Source organism: Equus caballus, chromosome 16 (assembly GCF_041296265.1).
Source record: "Equus caballus isolate H_3958 breed thoroughbred chromosome 16, TB-T2T, whole genome shotgun sequence".
Lineage (NCBI taxonomy): Eukaryota > Metazoa > Chordata > Mammalia > Perissodactyla > Equidae > Equus > Equus caballus.
The window spans coordinates 86873920-86893422 of NC_091699.1; the positions used below are offsets into that span (position 1 = coordinate 86873920).

At 51.6% G+C, this 19503-nt stretch overlaps 1 protein-coding gene across 6 annotated transcripts in view; it reads left to right on the top strand.

Annotated features, from left to right (window-relative positions):
* The window catches only part of PXYLP1 (2-phosphoxylose phosphatase 1), a 68197-nt gene that overhangs the window by 38460 nt on the left and 10234 nt on the right, over positions 1 to 19503 (top strand). For all 6 annotated transcript variants that reach the window (XM_023621020.2, XM_070238233.1, XM_070238232.1 and 3 more), the window contains 2 exons: positions 12531 to 12689; positions 13523 to 13649. In XM_023621020.2, the coding sequence (XP_023476788.2) occupies positions 12531 to 12689; positions 13523 to 13649 (286 nt within the window). The remainder of the gene's footprint in view (positions 1 to 12530; positions 12690 to 13522; positions 13650 to 19503) is intronic.

Consider the following 19503-nt stretch of genomic DNA (forward strand, 5'->3'; position numbering starts at 1 on the left):
GCGGATGGGAGGATGATGATGGGAGGCAGCTGGAGGTCCATTTTGCTCCTCTATTAAAAGGCTGAGGGTGGCTCCAATGAAGGTATTGGCCCTGAAAGGAAGAAGCGAAGACAGAGGTGTCAGGGTGATGCTGTGGACTAACAGCTGTTGGGGGCGTAGTGGGACCAGGGTGATGGGAGAAGGGGAGGCCTCCACCATGGCACATAGGAGCCTGGCTCAGGTAGTTCAGGAGATGCCTCCTTCCTTCCTCCGTTCTTGCGTTCATTCACATGGACATTTCGTCCCTCTGGATGAGTGTGCTGAAGGCTGAAGGAAATGCCCAGAACATAGACTGGAAGGTCAACCATGTGGGGCTGATGGCTCCCTGGGTCTGGATGAGGAGGCCCAGGGAGAGTGCTCAGAGCAAGAAGAGAAGAGGATGAGGACAAGGCACATGGATAAGCTGGGGCAGCGCAAGGTGGGCACCTGGGGGAGTCGCTGAGGTACGTAGGGGTCATTGGAGGTGCCCAAGGCCCAAATGGGTGCAGTGTCCTGCCTGAGGGTGGATTTCAGGGCAGAACCTCCGAGAGACCCTGTGCGAAGCCCCTGTTTGGTGACTTTGTGTTCACTGTTGGAGAAGCCCTGGCCTGGGGAGACCAGATCTCCCAGCAGCGTGGGGAAGCCGCTCCAGACCCACAGCCTGTGGACTTGCTTAGTTTGGCCCAACCAGTGTTTTCATATTTTTAAATTTATTTACTAACGTTTTAAAACTAGGCAATTTCATATAAACTTCCAGCCCCTCTTTTCAAAACCAGGCTGTCCAGCAAGCCGAGCCCACTTGCAGGGACAGCCCCTCGTAGCTGAGCCGCTGGGAGGGGGCTGCCACCTTGGGGAGCGTGAGCTCTCCCTCTCTCCTCAGCCCCCCTCTGCCGAGTGGCTGTGGGCTCCAGAGTCCGTGCCCTGTGGTGCCCGTAGAGGGAAAAGAGGACAGGGCAGAGACGAAACCTGGGCAGACAGACAGGACAGAGGCCATGAAGGAGACAGAGCAGCAGCCGAGTGGTGGGGCCCCAAAGCCAGGGAGGCAGGTGACCCGCCCCAAGCGCTAAGGGGGGCAGCTGAGGAGCTCAGCTTAGCCAGCTGTGTGCGTGTGTATGAGTAGTATATATGTGAGTGTGTGTGTGTGGTATGTATGTGAGTGTGCAGGGTGTGTATGAGAGTGTGTGGTGTGTGTGAGTGTTGCAGTGTCTATGTGAGTGTGTGGTATGTGTGAGTGTGTGATGGGTGTGAGTGGTGTACGTGAGTGTGGTGTGAGTATGTGATGGGTGTGAGTGGCATATGTGAGTGTAGTGTGTGAGTGTGTGTCCAGAAGTTCCCCTGGCACCTTTCTTCCCTGCAGAGCCCTCACTGTCTTGTAGCCCCCGGCCCCCGTATCCTCTCCCTTATGTTCTTTGGGCCTGTTGTCTGCTGGAAAGAGACCGGCCATGCTTGGTAGAATAGTGTAGAAATTAAAGGAACATTGCCTCTGGGCAGGAGAGCGAGGAGGCCCTGAAAACCTGCCTGGCTGTTGTGACACTCGCCTCGGTTGCTCAGACCGGGCTTCCTCAGCCTCGGCCGCTCTTTGAGGTTGGCTGTCAGCGTTTGCAGCTCGCCTCTTTGTGGGCACCCCGAGGGCCCGTGGCATGTCAGGGCGGGGATTTTGCTGAGGCACAAATCTAGAGCTCCAGCTGAGAGGCCCCCATCCCGCCCTGGGGGGCAGTGGAGAGGGGGGTGCCTTCATCATTCTCTCCTCTTTGTCCTGGGTACATTTTATGGAGAAAATCACGTGCCCCGTGGAATGTGTGAATTTGGGGGTTCATGAAGATCTTAATGTGTTTTGGTGACAAACTCTGGGACTGTGACGCTTAGAATGCCAAGGGCCCGATGAACTGTGCAGTCTACTTTAAAAGCCACAATAAGTTTCCTCCTGGGTTTTCATTTTGGTGAGTTAGAGTTAAAAAGAATAAGGAATTGAAAATGAGGGCTTGCATTTTTTAAGCTGAGTTCTGTCATAATATCTTCATCTCATCTGTTTGATTTCCGAGAGTTTTAATTTTGCTTTTTCTCTGACTGCTTTGTGTCCAGCTACCACACAGAGTTAACTATCAGTGGGTAAAAAAAATCTGTAGATAAGTGACAAAATTAAGCCTGAAAAGTCACCTTTCATCACACCGTCTTAAGCTCCTGTGGTAGTTGTGTTGGGGGTGGTGGTGGTAAGAGTCTCGGGGAGCAGGCCCTTCCCTCAGCTCCGAATGAGCACTTATGTCTGTGGCTCATCTCTGGTTTTCTTCCAGGTGGGGGCCTTGTTTGTTTCTCTCTCTCCTCCCTCCCTCCCTCCCTTCTTCCTTCTTTCCTTCCTTTTTAGCTTCTGATCTTAGGGAATTTCTCCTAACAATAGACAAGAGGACAGGGATGTACGTTCACAGACGTTTATTGCATCACGGCTTCTAATGGGGAAGGCACCCGAAGTGTCCAACAGTGAACGCTCCTGCGTGCATTACACCCTGATGACATGGACCTTCCTGTGCTGACGTAGAGGTTGTCCATCACATGAAAGGACGGATGGTACTTTTACATGGGAATATGTGTGTGTGTGTCCAGTCAGCAGTGTTGATAAGTGGGGACTCTCCCATTTTAGAGCAGGGGAAGCTATGAGTTAGTAAAACTAGGAAGTGGCAGTGAAAGTAGTGAATTCAGGAGTGTCTGCAGATGCCAGACTGTGTGACAAGGAAGACAAAAGAGGAGAGAAAGCCGCAGGATGTTTTGTCAGAGTAACCACTGAATGGAGGTGAGCCAAGGACACGGTGGGAGTGGTTGGGTGGAGTTTGCTCCAAGTGCACTGACCAGCTCCCTTTTGTCTTAGCAACAGGGCTCCAGCCCTAAGCTGATGACATTAAAAAAAAAACAAACAAGAAAGTCCACCTCGAAGTGAAGTAAGTGGTAATCAGAGCGGAGCCCTGTGATGTGGAAGAGGCCCGCCCACTGCCTTGGGGGCCGGGGGTGGAGGGGGCAGTTTGTGAAGCTGCTCAGAATGAGGGCTGGGGGGCAGAATCTGAATCCTGAATGAGAGGGTGCAGTCAGGAGTATACATAGAGCACTCTGGGAACCTCTCACTGCCCTCCTGCCAATGTGGCCTCAGCGCACGGTTGCCCACGGGGGCCCAGCAAAGCCAGGCTGCCCCTGGGTGGGAGGGACAGGATGCGACACCCTCTGTGATTTATCTGGCTCAGGCTCCAGCATCACCTCTTGCCTCCCTCCCTCTTTTTCCTGTGTCCTCTAAGGGGCTGGACCCTACTGGCCAGGGGTCTGCCCCTCAGGGAACCTGGAACCCACCCATAGCTCTGCCTCTCCCCAGCCCCGGGGCTCTGCCAGAGGGTGGGATGCTGGTCTCATGAGGTCCAGATACCTTAGGGCGCAGGCCCCTCCCTCAGCTGCATTGTCGCTTTCCCTGAGGTGGCCTCCCCAAACCGCCTCCCTTCCTTTTCACCCTTCCCACAGAAGGCAGATGACTGGCCACCTTCCTGGGTGGTTGGTTTGGTGGCCTCAATGGGGTGCAGACCTTTGAGACACAGAACTCATTCATTCCTCTTGGGGGAGGGGAACAGTATCCTTGGGCCCCAGTGACTCTGTCACCCTTCCCAGCAGAACATGGACGGTCGCACGGGTTGAATCTCTGGCAGGACATCCAGCTGCACATGCACACTAAAATGTCCACTGTGGGTTCTCTGGGTGGGAAGGTTATGGGTGATTCTCACTTCTTTTTATACCTTAGTGTTGAATGGCTATTTTAGGATGAACACATGTTTATATGAATTGTAAAGATCCCTTTTCATTTTGAAAAAAGAAAAAAAAAACTCTTCTCGAGGGTGTCGAGATTGGAAACCTGTTTCCAGGTACAGTGGGTCCTTAGCCTGAGTCCACGGACGTCTGCATTGTCTCGCATGGTTTCAGGGGTGCTGTGAACCCCCGGGAATCGAAGGCAAAGCTTCTGTCCGCAGTCTTCTTTCAGGGGTGAGGATTGGTAGCTTGTATCAGCTTCTCAGAGGTGAGGCAGAGGGGGTCCAGGCCCTGAGATGGTTACGGATGGCTGGGGTTCTTTCCTAGTTCTTTTTAGGGCCTGACCTGGACGTCTCTCTGATTTCTAGCGTCTGTCATGATTTGGAGTCCTTGGTGCTTGCATCATCTAACCCAGAGGGCCCTGTTAGGTCGAGGCCAGTTATCAGTGGCCCCAGAGGAGTGCGAGGTGTCCTGGTCCCCCTGGGAGGACGCAGCTGGGCTTAAGCTCAGGCTATGTGGGACCCCTGCCCCTGCACTCTGGAGTCCTGTGGACTGAGGTCTCAGTGGCAGATGCCAGAGGGAACGACCAGGCAGGGTGGAAATAAGAGCTTGGGACAGCCTGGGGCCGGAGCTGAGCCCCCAACCCCGTGGGAGCCACCCCTGCAGTGGCTCACTGGCTCCTGCATAGGACCAGGCTTATCACTGGCGCCAAAGCACCTACTGGATTCTCATCTAACAGTGGTTCCCCATGAGGCAACGAGAATGAGGAATGAAGAATGAGTAAGGAGGAGGATAACGAAAAAGATTGGTGTTGTATTGTGGCCCCAAGTGGATACATCAGAAAGGGAACTGGGGGTTCAACTGTGTGATAATCTTGTCTCTGTAAAACCAAGTCTCTCCGGGTGTACAGATGGGGACTTGGTTTCTCACATCACACCTGTACACGGGGTTTCTAGCCCTGCCTTTAAAAGCAAGTGACCAGAGGCAAATAGCAAAACTGTGGGCTCTGGTGTCGTGATTCTGGTTTATATTTGAGAATTACACACAGGCATCTTTATATTCATTGCAGGGTCGAGGCAGAATGTCATTTAAGACAACCTAGTGGGTTGAGGAGCACTAGGGGAATTGTGGGAATTGCCTATAAGAACAAATCATTATTCTTTGGCAGGCCAGTGAAGGAGAGAGAATTCAAGAGCCTTTTGGATTACTGGGAGAGAGAAATCAGATGACAGGGCTAGGGGTGTCTTAGCTTATGAGAAGGCGCCATCTTGGATGAGCTGAATGTATTTAAGGGAGTCAGAGAATTGGGGTGGTTGAGAGGGGAGGCGAAACTGGATTGTTGAGCGTCTGTGAAACGCGTGGACAGAGAGGGTCAGCATCCCTTCCCGCTCCCTAGGTGAAAGGAGCACCTTTTAGGAGCCTGTAAGGAGCAAGGATAATCACAGCAAGGGGAAGCAGCACTTCTGGGTCCCTTACCACATTGCAGGCACTTCGTGGTCTTTCACAATAGGTGATGTCTCAAGTCGTCCTCACCGCCACCCTGACACAGGTGTGATCATCTTCGTTTTACAGATGGAGAAAATGAGCCATGGTGAGGCGGGAGTACCTGCCCAAGGTCACGCAGCTAGGAAGTAACAGAGCCAGGAACTGAACCCCGGCCTTTGTGACTGTTTGGCCCCCAGCCCCGTGCCACCTCCTTGCATTCATAATCACGGACAGCTGTGGCAGCAGAGGTGACTGAGGATAGACTTTGGTAACTCTGGAAAAGGAGTCCCAAAGAAGAGGTGACTATAGCCCCCAGGGAGGTGGCCAGCCCAGGGCTGAGGTCCCGACAAGGGGGAGGCAGGCTCTGGAGCTAGGTGGGTAAAAAGTGGACGGTGGGCCGCGCCTTTGCTGGTGCAGTCAGTGATGTGGCTATGGGCAGCAGAGCCCGGAGCAGTGGAGGCAGAGCTGAGCCAGCACTTCAGCTCCATCATACCCGCCTTCGCTGGGATGCCTGGGGATCCCTGACACCTCACTTTAATCTCCCAGGGTGTCATTATAATCAGAGGAAGAGCTGACAAGTAAACAGCACACGTCTAGGTACCATGGGAGGCAGCCTAGAGCCGAGGCAGGGATGGCAGGAGGCAGGGGTTCGGAGGCCACCTGACTCCTTATAAGACTGACTCTTCCACGTGGGGACGCCTCTCTTTCCTGGAAGGGCCTTTATTGGCACAGTTGGCTAGGGTCAGGTCCGCATCCCTGGAGCAGTCAGCTTGACAAGGACGGGATCCTGGAGGAGCAGCGTGAATACCCCCACCACACCACAGGGTTGGCAGGGGCCAAGAGCCACTACATAGAAGGAAAAGAGGGGCAGTGATCTGACCTGGGGTGGGGCCCTGACAATGCTCTGTCAAAGTCGGTGTTTAGGCACTTGTAAAGGGCTTGCATACAGCAGGCTCTTAAGGCTAGAGATGGTGGAAGAAGGCCAGGTGTGCATTCTTTTTTTAAGATTTTTGTCCTCTGCCCTGGGCCAGAGTCCTGGTATGGGGAGATGAGCTAGAGATTGTGGATGTTGGCTTGGTGCCCTGGGGGAAGGACACTGGCCTGTCTTTATGCTGGTCAAAGTGACTCTCAGGTCATGGGCTGGCTGCAGACACCTGGCTGTAACATCACCTACTGACCTTGTGGATCACCAAGTTTGTGGAAGTAACTAGGATGGCCTGAGGCCCAAGGCCAGACAGGGGCTTGTGGCCTAGGACCTGTGCTGGTAAGTTATGATCTGACCCTGACCTGGGGTCTTTTCTCTCCTTTCCTCTATTCCATGGGGACCATCAATAAAATAAGCAAAAATTAGAGGAAGCAAATTGTCGTTAGATGAGACGTGTCGCTGTAGACGAGTCCACTGTGGCGCCTGGGCCAAGGCTTGCTGGTAGGTCCTGTTCTGCCCAAGGCTGTTGACCCCTCTTGTGGTGACTTCCCAGTATCTCCTCTATATCCAGGTCTTTCCTGCACCCTTCCTGCTCCTCACCCCCAAACCAGTGACCAGGGTGTGCGGAGGCCAGTGCCCCCTTAATGGCCATATGCTTTCTGCTCCTCTTTTCTTTTTTTTTAAAGATTTTATTTTTTCCTTTTTCTCCCCAAAGCCCCCCGTACATAGTTGTATATTCTTCGTTGTGGGTCCTTCTAGTTGTGGCATGTGGGACGCTGCCTCAGCGTGGTCCGACGAGCAGTGCCATGTCCGCGCCCAGGATTCGAACCAACGAAACACTGGGCCGCCTGCAGCGGAGCGCGCGAACTTAACCACTCGGCCACGGGGCCAGCCCCCTCCTCTTTTCTTTTTTAATATCTCACCACCCTCCCCAATGGGATTGTAAACTCCAGGAGGCAGAGACCGTCTACTCTTATTCTCTGAGGAATTCCCAGCAGATGCTCAGTAAATGTTGGATGACTGAGTGCAAGATGCATAAATACTAGACCTGAGAGATTAGCAGGCCTGCTTACAGGCTGCGGGGCCCTGGGCAAGCCCCTTGACCAGCCTCTGCCTGAGCTGCTTTGCCTGGCTGCTGGTTACTCTTCCCAGCGTGAGGTCCAGAGCTGGAAGAAGCAGTGCGGGCCAGTTTGGCTTGTGTCCTAGTCACAGCTACGGAATGTGTGCTAATAACGCACATGGATTCATCCTCTGTGCCTTGGGGAGGGTGGAATGGGGAGAGAGGGGAGAGGCTACGCTGTCCACGCGGACAACGCCTGATTGTTTCACGATTCTAAGAAGTTTACTAGTTGCTTTTACAAGTGAGGGGGCCCAAGGAACTGCCTTAGAGATAATGTTCTCTGCCTTTTCTTTGACACTGAGACCCCACTAGCATCTTTACACAAGAAGGTTATAGATGTGCCGACAGGATGAAAGTGATTGTAGATGAGATGAGCAGATAAAGCAGCCATAAATGAGAGAGACTCCTGTCCACAAGTGGCTTATGGAAATCTCTGCTTGGAAATCACTCCTCGGGGAAGTTGCATACCCATTGGGACCAGGTCAATTATCAATAAAAGATGTCTCCTCTTCTGTTATTCATGTTGGCCATGGTGGTGCAGTAGCCCCAGGGCACTCACCTAGATTCATGGGGTTTTTACACCTACACAATGAAAGTCCTTATCCTTCCATCTATTTACCTGCCTACTGTCCCTTCCAATGCTCCCACAGTCTGTTTTTCTTGCCTGATGACATTTGAGCTGCTGTCATCTGCTTGAGGTCAGCAGATTTCTAATTGTCCCACAGGGCGGCTGGAGGAGTTGGGGACCTGGGCGAGGCCTGCCAGGAGAAGCACTGGAGCCCCAGGCCCCTCAGCCCCTGAGCTTGCCCCTCGACCCCCTTTGTCCAGGTGACCCTGGCGAGCCCAGCAGAGCTGATGTGGTGAGTCCTGCAGCAGCCAGGGCCGAGGCAGCCTCCAGCTCAGGGGCTGCTCCTTCAGGCTCCTTCGCAGCTGATGTCTCCCAGGGCTCCCTGCATGTCAGCCCTGGTGGAGCCGAGTGGACCAGGCCTCAAAGGGTGTCTTGAGCCAGCTTGCTGCCTCTTGTCTGCTGTTTGCCCATGCTGCACAGCCCTCCCTTGTCCTCCTCTCCTCTTCCGCGCGTAGCCAGCTCCCCTTCAGCCTTTCAGGCCAGCTTGGGTGTCTTCTCGAGGAAGCCTGCTTAGATGATCACCACTTCCCAGGCTGGTTGGGTAACCCTCTCCCTTAGAGCTCCCATGGTGAGGATTCAATGTGAGATTTCATCAAAAGCATGGAGCACAGTGCCTGGCTCAGAGCAGACCTTCAGTTCAACAAGGGTTTATGGAGGGCCCATCCTGTGCTCGTTGGCCGGGGAATATAAACATGAGAGAGGCACAGTCCCAGCCCTCTGGGCGTTTGAGGTGGTGGGTTGACAAAGTCTGGACACCTCTGCTTACATCTACTGGAATGTGAGCCAGGATGGCAGCCAGGACCAGGTGGGCTCATAAAAGAGGGATGTTGAAACTGCTTGGGCATTCGGGGTGGGCTTCCTGGCAGGGTGACCCCTGGGATCAGTTATGGAGTTGGCCAGATTTGGGGAACAGAGATGGGGTGCGGGTAGAGTTGCCAGCAAAGGGAGGAGCATGGGTGAGAGACATCCTGGGGAGTGGGGGCGGCTCTGAGCAGTTCAGGACAGTGAGAACCAACTTAGGGGCGGGATGCAGGGAGATGGAGCTGGGGAGACGTCTCACTCATGGTTTCTATGCACCGGAACCTCCCCTGAATGTCTGGTATCTGGAGGACCCCTCAAAGGGCCTGCATGGACTGCCCTGCGTCCTGGTGACTCAAGAAGGTGCACGTGGCACCGGGTAATCTCAGCAGCTTGTGGGCAAGGCCCACAGGCCCAGATGGCAGAGGAGGCAGCAGATAAGTCATTCTGGGTGGAAGGTCCCTGATTACCACCCAGTCTTTATCTTGGGCTTTCAAACCACTGCTTCCTGGGGTTGTGGGTGTGTCATTTGGACCCAACCACCATGGTTCCTGTCTTAGTCCATTGGGCTACTTAACAAATACCATAAACTGGGTGGCTTACAAACAACAGAAATTTTATTTCTTTGCATTCTGAAGGCTGGGAAGTCCAAGATCAAGGTGCTGGCAGATTCGGTGTCTGGTGAGGGCCCTCTTATGCATCTTCTTGCTGTAACCAAAGATGGCAGAAATAGGTCTCTTTTATAAGGTCACAATCCCATTCCTGAGGGCTCCACCCTCATGACCTAATCACTTCCCAAAGGCCTCACTTCCAAATACCATCCCTTTAGTGGTTAGGGTTTCAACACGTGAATTTTGAGAGGACACAAACGTTCAGTCTATAGCAGTTCCTAAGTGGCTGTCCCAACAGACCTTACTCCATGTGCTTACAGATAAACCAGCAAACCGTGGAGACTCTGGGATGCCCAGGGATCCATGGCCCACTGTCCCTGTGTCACTCATGTTATGTCTTCTTAGCTGCACCTGTCCCTGGCCCAGACTCAAAGGGACTGTGCCCAAGGCATGGCCAAGGGGCCACCTGTGGTACCATTTCATAAAGGAGCAGAGTCAAGGACTGTGGGGTGCCACACAACCAGGAGAATGGGATCATTAAGATGCTGCCTTAGGACATCTACTTTTCCTCATTCCCTTGCTCCGGCACAAATCCCCCATAGTAAATTACCTCCAACACCTGGGTTGTGTGTTAGCAGTTCTGGCCCCTTCCTGGAAAGAAAGTGGCTCTAGGACCAGCCAAAGAGCTAATTTTGAGTTGATGAAGCACCAGCGCTTGTTTTAACATGGCTAACGCAAGTAATGAATGAAAATATGCTAATAGTAAAAAAAAAAAAAAAAAAAAGGTGTATCTAGACATTATAGAAAGATATATATATTTCTATTCGTATAGGACGTATGTAACATTCTTACTATAAATATATATATATGTGTGTGTATATATAAAACAATGTAGACATTTATAGAAAAACAAGTAAAAAATACTTCTTCTCACCCCATTCCACCCATTGCCCGGAGGAAACTACTGCTGCATGGTGACGGATGTCCTTGTGGACATTCTTCTTTGCATTTACGTAATAAACAAATGCCTGTATATTCATCCATTTATCGTTTGGTTTTTCTTTACTCAAAGAGGATCATGTAAATATCCAGTGACTTGGTTTATTTGCTTCATTTATCTTTGATTCTTTTCCGTTGTTTTTAACGGTGGCAGAATATTCTAGTATGGATATAACATTCTGTTCTGCTAATGATGGATATTTAGGTTATTTTCCTTTTTTGTTATTACAAACAGCACTCAGTGAATCTCTTTGGCCATACAGCTTTGTGATGGGAATTGATATCTTTGTCGAATAGATTCCAAGATGTAGAATAATGGGATCAGGGACAAAGGACATTTTGGTGGCTACTGCCGAATACTCCCTTCAAAAAGTCATTCCACCACTTTCCGCTCTCACCTGCAGCGTATGGAGGTATAGGCTTCACACCTTTGCCGGTACTGATATTATTATTAAAACACAATTTTCTAGTCTGATTCGGGGAATCATCTCCTATTGTGTTTATTTTGTATTTTTTAAAATATGAATAATGAGCATCTTTTCATGTTTATTGCCATTGGTATTTATTTTTCTGTAATTAGCCTGCTCATATCATTTACTGATTTTTCAGTTGTAGGAACTCATATGCACTTTGGATATTAATAATTTGTTGTGTATGTTGCAAATATTTTCCTTTCAGTGATTTGCTTGTCTTTTACCTTTGCTTATAACTTCTATTTGCCAAAGGAAATTAGGAAATTGAAATGAATTTAGACTGGTGATTGGGCCCTGTTTTAGCTATTGTTCAAATGTGTATATGTATATGTTATGGTGATTAATAAACTTTTTAGAAGTTAAGTGATTCATAAGCACATCTATTTTCATGTATTTCCTCAGTTGGTAGTTACTAAAAATACAGCTATTATTGTGTAGAGAGTTCCAGAAAATCTGAGATGCTACAAAGAGGTTTCTCATACATGGGAATATTGGGGACCACCGACCCAGAAAATAGACTTAACATCTGCTTGTAAATAATTGATAACATATTAGTCACGACTTACTTGGCTGAAAGTAACTGAACCCCAACTCAAACTAGCTCAAGCAAGAAGAGGACTTGCTCAGCTTACATACCTGGGACATCTAAAGGAGCTTCTGGCTTCAGCCACATCTGGACCCAGGGGCTCAAAGGATGGATGTCCTCAGGTCTTTCTCTCTCTCTGATTAACTCCCTTCATTTCTTGGTCTGGCTTGTCTCTACTTAGCATCTTTTTCACTGCTGACAGAGGCTGTCCACGGAGGGACAAATGGCTGGGGCAACCCCAAGTTTCCATTCTTAGAGATCAGCATGTAGAATTCTAGTGTCTCTGTACAGCTCCTCTCTCAAGGAAAAGGAGTCCAGTTGCTCCATTGCTGTCCTCATCGATCCTGTTCACATGTCCACCACTAGCCAGGGGGCAGGGACATTATGACTGATGGTGGTTCAATCAGAACCACAAAGGGAGGGGAAGGAGTGGTTCGCCAACAGAAAGAGGGGTGCTGGATGGACAGACATAGCAGACTGCAGGGCCCGTGCGTGACTTCCAGGAGACTGTAGGGGAGCAGCTACCTGGAGACAGAGAGTGGGCTTGGGATGGGGCTCCATCCGCCGTGTACGCCCTGGGCAGCTGCCTCGGCTCCCCCGGATCCAAGGCTCTCTTCTCTGTAAAGTAGTCTTGGGAGGATTAGTGAATGATGCCTGCGATGGGGCTCTGGGGCCACAAACTGCGAATCAGGTGATATCAAATAAGACATGTCAGACACCACGTCTCGCCCCTTGTAGGTCTGAGTAGGTGATGGTTTCCTTCCTCAGTATTTACTAGAATTCTGAGGGTGTTAGGAATGAGGTGGTCGGGTTGCATGAGGTTGGTGTGTAAGTTCTTCCTTCCCACTGTGAGCGAGGCCCCTTTCTCTGGGGTAGCCCACCCAGTGTTGCATGATAATTATTGGTGAGGAGAGGGCAATGGCTTTGAGAAAGAGGCAGGGCACAGTGGGGCTCAGGAAACAGGATGGGCAGCTGACCGTGTGCTCTCCACTAAAGTCTGCCCTGATGCAGAGGGTGAGAATAGTTCATCAAAGTGGAGATGCAGCCGCACGCAGGGCCCCTACCGCTGGTTCCTGTGACCGCATGTCGTGACCTGCTCTGCTTTCCTGGCAGTCCACCTGATCCCAGTGTCGACGGCTAAGAATGGAGTGAGTGGCAGGAGTCGGAAGAGGATCCTGCCGGACCCGGTGACGGAGCCCCCGGTGACGGACCCTGTCTACGAGGCTCGTTTGTACTGCAACATCCCCAGTGTGGCTGAGCGCAGCATGGAAGGTAGGCCTGGCGGCACTGCCCAACTTGGTGCCCAGATGGACACCCCTCAAGGGCCTAGTTCTTCAAGCAGCACAGCATGGTGGCAAGGAACCCGATGGCCGGGGCTCCAACCCTGCAGTGGCCACTAGGCGTGCCCTTGAATGAGTTCTTAAGTCAGCTCCACATCTGTAAAATGCGGTACCTACTCACAGGGCTGCTGGGGGGATTACGTACCTGCTTGAGCAGCACGCGGCTCATGAGAAGCCTTCCACCAGGGTTTGCCGTTGTCATGATTTTTAGTGATACATCAGCAAGACGGATGGGTGGCCGTGGCAGGCCCTAGGGCGTCGCCTCAGCCACCCCCTTTTCTGGGTTGGCTCCCTTGGGACTTAGGACATCCACGGGATGCCCTGTTGGCATCCTGCAGTGACGGGGTGGGAAAATAGGATCTCTACGTTGAGTTTGGCTTTTTTGAAAGTGTATCAGAGTGATGCTGAACATGTATCTGCTGGTGCTCTGCCTTGCCTCCTGAGAGCTCTAAAGCAGGAGTCGTTGTTTCCAGCATTGCTGTGGGCCTCCCCTAGTCTTTGGAGGGGAGTGAGTCCACATGAATGGTCTCACTCCTGTTTCACTGGCCTCCGGCCCCCAGCCGCACGCCCAGAACCTCCTGTGACTTTTGGGGGTCTGGGACGTAAGCAGCCCTCTCACAGTCCCCTGCCCTGCCTTGTGAGTCTATTCAGGGGTCTCCACCCAGCACAGCACCATCCAGTGTGGTCACCCCTCCCCACTCCTGCACAGTGAAAAGGGCTGACACTTCCCGAGTGATAACCAGATGACATGCTCCTCTCTCACAGGTCACGCTCCGCATCATTTTAAGCTGGTCTCAGTGCATGTGCTCATTCGACATGGGGACAGGTACCCACTGTATGTCATTCCCAAAACGAAGCGACCGGAAATTGACTGCACTCTGGTGGCTAACAGGTAAATTGCACTTTTTCTAAAAGTCATTTTCAAGAATCTGTTATCTCTGTCCAAATCAGAATGCTGACTGGAGAATTACGGGATGGGGAGTGACCTACACTGGTTGAGCGAGTACTCTTTGCCAGGAGTCTGATCTTCAGAACAATCTTGCATGTTAATGCCTTTTCACGGTTGAGAAGACAGAGGCCCAGAGAGGTGCAGACACCTGTGTGAGGCCACTCAGCAGATAAACTGAGATTTGAGCCCAGGCTCAGCTGAGGCTCACTGTCTCACCCTGCTGTTCTTCAGTTTGAGAAGCAGCTGGGACATGGTGCGGTGAACACTGGGTTAGGAGTCCTCAGACCTTGGCTTGGCACTTCCGTTCAGGGCAGCAGCTAAGTCCCTTAGTCTCTCTGAGCATCAGCCTTCTAGCTCTAAAATGGGGATACCGGTGCTGACCAGGCAGGGCTGGGGTGAGGAGTAAGTGAGATGACAGAGGGGAATGCGTGCTATCAGTTGCAAAGTCATATAAATGTAAGATATTACTTCAACCTTTTAATTTTTCATGGGAGTAGAGACAGCCTGCTGTTGGATGAGCCCTTAGGATGAAAAATAATTGAAAAGAGAGTGGAAATTGTGCATATGGAAATGGCATGGCTCTAAAATTAGAGGCACGGTTAGCCATAAGGAGATGGGCCAGACCTCAGCAGACGTGTCTGTGGGCACGTAACCTCCCGAGCAGAGTTCACTGGATGAGGAGAGAAGACGGGGGGGGGGGGGGACGACGTGACTGGGATGGAATGCTTCTGGGTGCCGGCCCGCCCCGGGCAGGGCCAGCCTGGGGACCCACAGATTGCCTCCCTGCAGCCAGGCTGTTCTTTCACAGTGGACTGCAGAGTGAAGCTGGGAGTTTCAGGTTCTCTTCGCATCTCAGCCTTCTCATGGTCCAGTATTACGGGAAGATTAAGTGAACCGTTTCATGTAAACATCATGAAATACTCTGTGACCGGAGGCCTTCACACACTTTTCATTTCCTGCTGGAGGTCCTGAGGCTCGCGCCCTGGGTATTTGTGCCTCTCTTCTATGTTCAGCAAGCACAGATGCATGTCCTAGTGTCCCGTGGGTTGGAAAACACCCTGGACGCAGTCCGGCCCATGTCAGAGTGCCCTGCAGACACTGGCTTTCTTCCTCCAGTCTCTGTCGTGCTGTGCCAGCCTCCCCGCTGGGACCCTCTGCCCCTGCCATACCCCTTCTTGCAGGCCCCTCACTCCTTCAGGCCTTGCACCTGCCATCTGGCTTGCTTGGGCCCCATCCCTGCTTGGCCCACTTCTGCAGCCTGTGCAAAGCGCCCTGAGATGCTGCCCCCTCTGGGAGACCTCTCCTGGTGTATCGGGATGGATTCTCTGCTTGTATCGGGCGCTGTCGCTGCCTCACCCGAACAAACGGGGGACGTACGGGAAGGGTGTCAGAACAAAATACCTAATGGCCAGACCTTAACTGGCCTTAGGACTAGGGCAAGGGCGGAGGCCACTTGCTGTGCTGGGAATTTAGCCCTTTAGTTTCTGGATCATGAGGATGGGCTGGAGTTTCTGGGGTGGCAGGAAGGCGCAGGGTAGGGTACAGGGAGGGCAGCCCCAGGAAGTGGCTTTGCTCCATCAGGTACCACAGAGTTTCCATGTTGTTAACAACTGACATAGTCCTGCCATCGCATACGGGCTGGACATCCACCCTTTGAACAGCCTGGGCACAGACGGGCCCCTAGGCCTCTTGAATTGGCCAGACCCAGGCCAGCCTCCAGGACTTTGTGGACAGTACTATGCCTCAGCCCTGGTGACCCGCAGCTTCTGCTCCCCTTTCTCTAGCGGGGCTTCAAATTCCCAGATGTGAGAATTTGAGTGGCTCAGCTCAGTCCACAGGTCTGTCTCCAGACCAGTCACCTGTTGTGGAAAGGTCCCTGGGCACCGTGAGGCCTCTGGGGGCCACCCTGGCTGTTCCCAGAGAAGGCGCCCATTGGGCAGGGCCGTCTGGCTGCATGCAGGGCCTTCCCTGTGCACCCCGGTACTTTGCAGCTTGTCCTCCCAGCATCATTGTCTCTGCCCTCCCTGCACCACCGCTCCTCCAGGGCACTGGGACTTACTCCTTCCTGAAATCCTGGTGCCCAGCCTGAGCCTGGCATGTAATAGTTGGTGGACTGGGTTGGTTGCAGAATGAATTCAGGACCTCAGAGAGAATCGCAAGTCATAATTGCCTCTCATGTGTTCCTATCACGTGCCTTGTAGTAGATGTGAGCCTCAGCCCTGGAATCCTCTGAGGCCTTTGTAACGTGTGTGATGTAGGGCAGGTCACTTCACCCCTGAGCCTCAGTAGTCTGTTCTGGAATGTGGGGGTGGTAATCCCCCCCTTGTCACATCCTTGTGGAGTCTGCCTAAGGTGATGGAGTAAAGCACTGAGCCTGATCTGTGGTGTCGTGTCATTTACCGCAGCAGCCTGGAGGTCTTCTGGGGTCCTGCCTCTTTCCTCTCAGAGTGGGGTGGTCACAAGGCTGAGCCAGGTCCCAGGGCCCCTCATTCTGTCACAGTGATGACAGGATCCTCTGATGGGACCATTGCTGGAGCTCCCACCTGAGAAGCATGGTTCCTGGGGACCCGCTGCCCCGGCTGCCTCTGCTCTCATTTTCCCTGGCCTTGATCTCTTGGCCTAGTTTTATATTACTGAACGTTCTGTATTTTTAGGAGCTACTTCACATTCTTTGTAGAAAGAGGGTGGAGTATGCATTTTTAATTAATGTCATTTTAATCAATTCCATCTTTAAAAACAAGATAAGTTGCCTTGTTATAAGCAAGCACTTAGAGTATGCCTGAGCAGGACTCCCCGCCAAGTGGACCCACTTGGGGCCTCTGAATCCCCTGGGACTGCGGGATCCACGTCACCAGCAGTGCCTGTTGCCTTCCCAGGTGTTAGTTCCACCTCAGGAATTACTTATTTTTATGGCCTCCTAAAAGGCGCTGAGTTCTGGCGTGCGCCTGTTGCTCTAGTCTAGTGAACGGGGTCTCTGGGCCCCCAGGCAGGGGTGCGTGCGCTGAATCAGCAGCCAGATGCATGTATGGGTTGGTTGCCCTGGTATTTCCCTTCCCGATGACACATTCCATGGCTCTCAAAGTCTTTGTGGTGGAAGCTGCCTCTTTGTGAATGCCACGTGCCTTGTGACAAAGATGCTATTTTAACCCTCATAGGACTACATTTAGCCAGCACTAAGGCTATTAGCCATTGATATGCTGTGTTTAGTAAGTGCTTATTTTTTTGCATTCATGAATATGAATCAGATATTCTTCTCTACATCCAAGGAAGAAAAGAATATTCACTTCAATCAGCATTTATTCAATAAACTTTATTTTTAAACTCCTATCATGTGCCAGGTTCTGTCATATGTGCCTGGCTCATGTACCAGGAGGTGGCACGTGAGCAGGCACCTAAATGAAGTGAAGGAGCCAGGCCTATGAAGATCTGGGGGAAGAGTGTTCCTGATGGAGGGAACAGCAAGTGCAAAGGGCCTGAGGCTGGGAGAGCTGGGCTTGTATGAGTAACAATAAGACCAGTATGTGGCTGGACTGGAGAAGTGAGGGGGAGAGAGTGGGCTTCGAAGGATTTACAGAAGAAAGGCTGTTCCTGCCTTCAGAGGCCTCACTTACCTCTAGAGAGACAGACCTGGTGCCCGGGGCATGGTAAGCCAGCGTGGGTGGTAACAGCAGCAGTAGTGTTAGAGAAAGAAGTGGAAGAAGAGCAAGAAGTAGAAGTGGAAGTAGTTTGGTACCGTATTTGGGGGCATGGGCCAGAAGAGGGGCGGCCTGACTCAGTTTAGGCAGGCAGGGGAGATGGGATGGTAGATCAGGGAAGACCACCGAGAGAAAGGGACGTAAAGGGTGTGCAGGAACAAGTCAGGTAGCAGCTGATGATAAACGGTACCTGCGGTGGTGAGACTTACCTGTGCAGAGGTGTGGGGAGGTGGGCCGCTCAGCCCACAGGTGTGAGCGTGAAGTGGAGAGTGGGTAGCAACTAGATCATCTGACGCTTTGAATGCCCAGCTAAAGAGTGTGGACTCCAAGCATTTACGTCAGGTAAAGCAGAAGATCCAGAAAGCTAAAGACTGAGAAGAGTGCACTGAGTTTATCTTTCTAGAATCTCATTTTATTAATAATATAAAATAATAATTTCTTCAACTAGCACAAATTGTAAGGCGGCGAGGGAGCTGGGGAGTGAAGGAATGAGATTATGAAGATCTCTGGCCGCCATGATGTGGAGGATGGATTGGAGGCTGGCAGTGGTGTTTACGTTGTTATGGGGATAACGACCCAGAAGAAAGACTTCACACAGAGTCAGAGCCCAGGCCCTTAAAGTGACCTACAGGGCTCCTGTGCTCACCCCTTACCCGTCTGACCTCACCCGCTGCCCTCCTTGCCCTCACTCACTGCTTCAGCCACCCTGGGCCTCACTCTCCTTCCTGCACACGGCTTTTCACTGCCCGTATCCTCTCTCCAGACGGCTGTTCCCCAGGTAGCGTTATGGCCAGTTCTCTCACCTCCTGCAAGTCTTTGCTCAAATGTCACCTTCTCAGTAGGACTACTCAGAACACTCTAGTTAAAATTCAGTGGACTTTTCCTTCTGTCCCTGTCTCCCAGGTCCTCCTTACTTGCTCTTCTTTTTGATAAACGCATCAAACATTTCACAGCATGTCTTACCTTCTAACACACACATACATGTATAGTGTTCGCTGTATGTTGTCTGTTTCCCTGAGCTAGAATGTGAGCTCCTGAGGGCACTGGTGTTCGTTTGCTTTTGTTCAGTGCTGCTGTATCCCAAGTGCCTCGGACAGTGCCTGGCACATGGGAGGAACACAATAAATATTTGTTGAATGAATAAATGATGGAGGCTGGAACTCAGGGAGTCGCAGCAGAGGTGGGGGGCAGGGGATCTGAGAGAAAGTTATAAGGTGGGATGGATGGGCCTTGGTGATAGGTTGGGTGGGAGTAAGAGAGAAAGAGAGGACAGGGCCCCGGTTTCTGACTGGGCATCTGGCCAGAGGTGGTACCCCTCCCTGGAGTAGAGAGCTCAGATGGCAGGAAGGGAGGGAGGTTATGTGGACAAGTTGCCCTCCTGAGTTTGAGCTATCATCAGACATCCCAGCAGTAATTTCTAGAAGGCAGTATAGGCTGTGTAGTTGCGGGGCTCAGGAGCATTGTCTTGCTGGGAGATAGAGGTTGGTTTGAGAGTTGAACGTGCAGATGGCAGTGGAAGCTGTGGGCTTGAGTGGGATCCCAGAGCCTGTGCAGTGAGGGAAGGGCCAAAGCACAGCCCCGGGACACACCAGCCTGTAGCCGCACAGAGAGAAAGGAGGGTCCCGGGAGAAGATGGTGACGTTGCACACAGGGAAGAAGGCAGGAGAGCGATGTTATGAGAGCAGAGGGTGGGCACAGTTCCAGGGAGCAGAGGGGCAGTTAATCACGTCAGGTAAAGCAGAAGGTCCAGAATGCTAAAGACTGAGAAGAGTGTATTGAGTTTATCTTTCTAGAATCTCATTTTATTAATAATATAAAATAATAAATTCTTCAATTTGCACAAATTGTAAAAATCTTTGGTATGAATTCATTGCAGTTTCCAGCCATGAAAGCTCTTCTGGATTGTGTTTTCTGATAACAGTGTCGCTGGTCTGATCCCTCTTCTCAGCTTGTCTTAATGTTCTGTGCAGAACTCAGTAATCGCTCAGATTATAGCTAAGCACAGGAAATTTCTCACGGGTGGGTAGATTAGCCTCGGGGTTCCGTCTCAGGCTTTGTGGCATAAATAGGTGTGAACAGTGCATATAAAAATGTAAATAAGA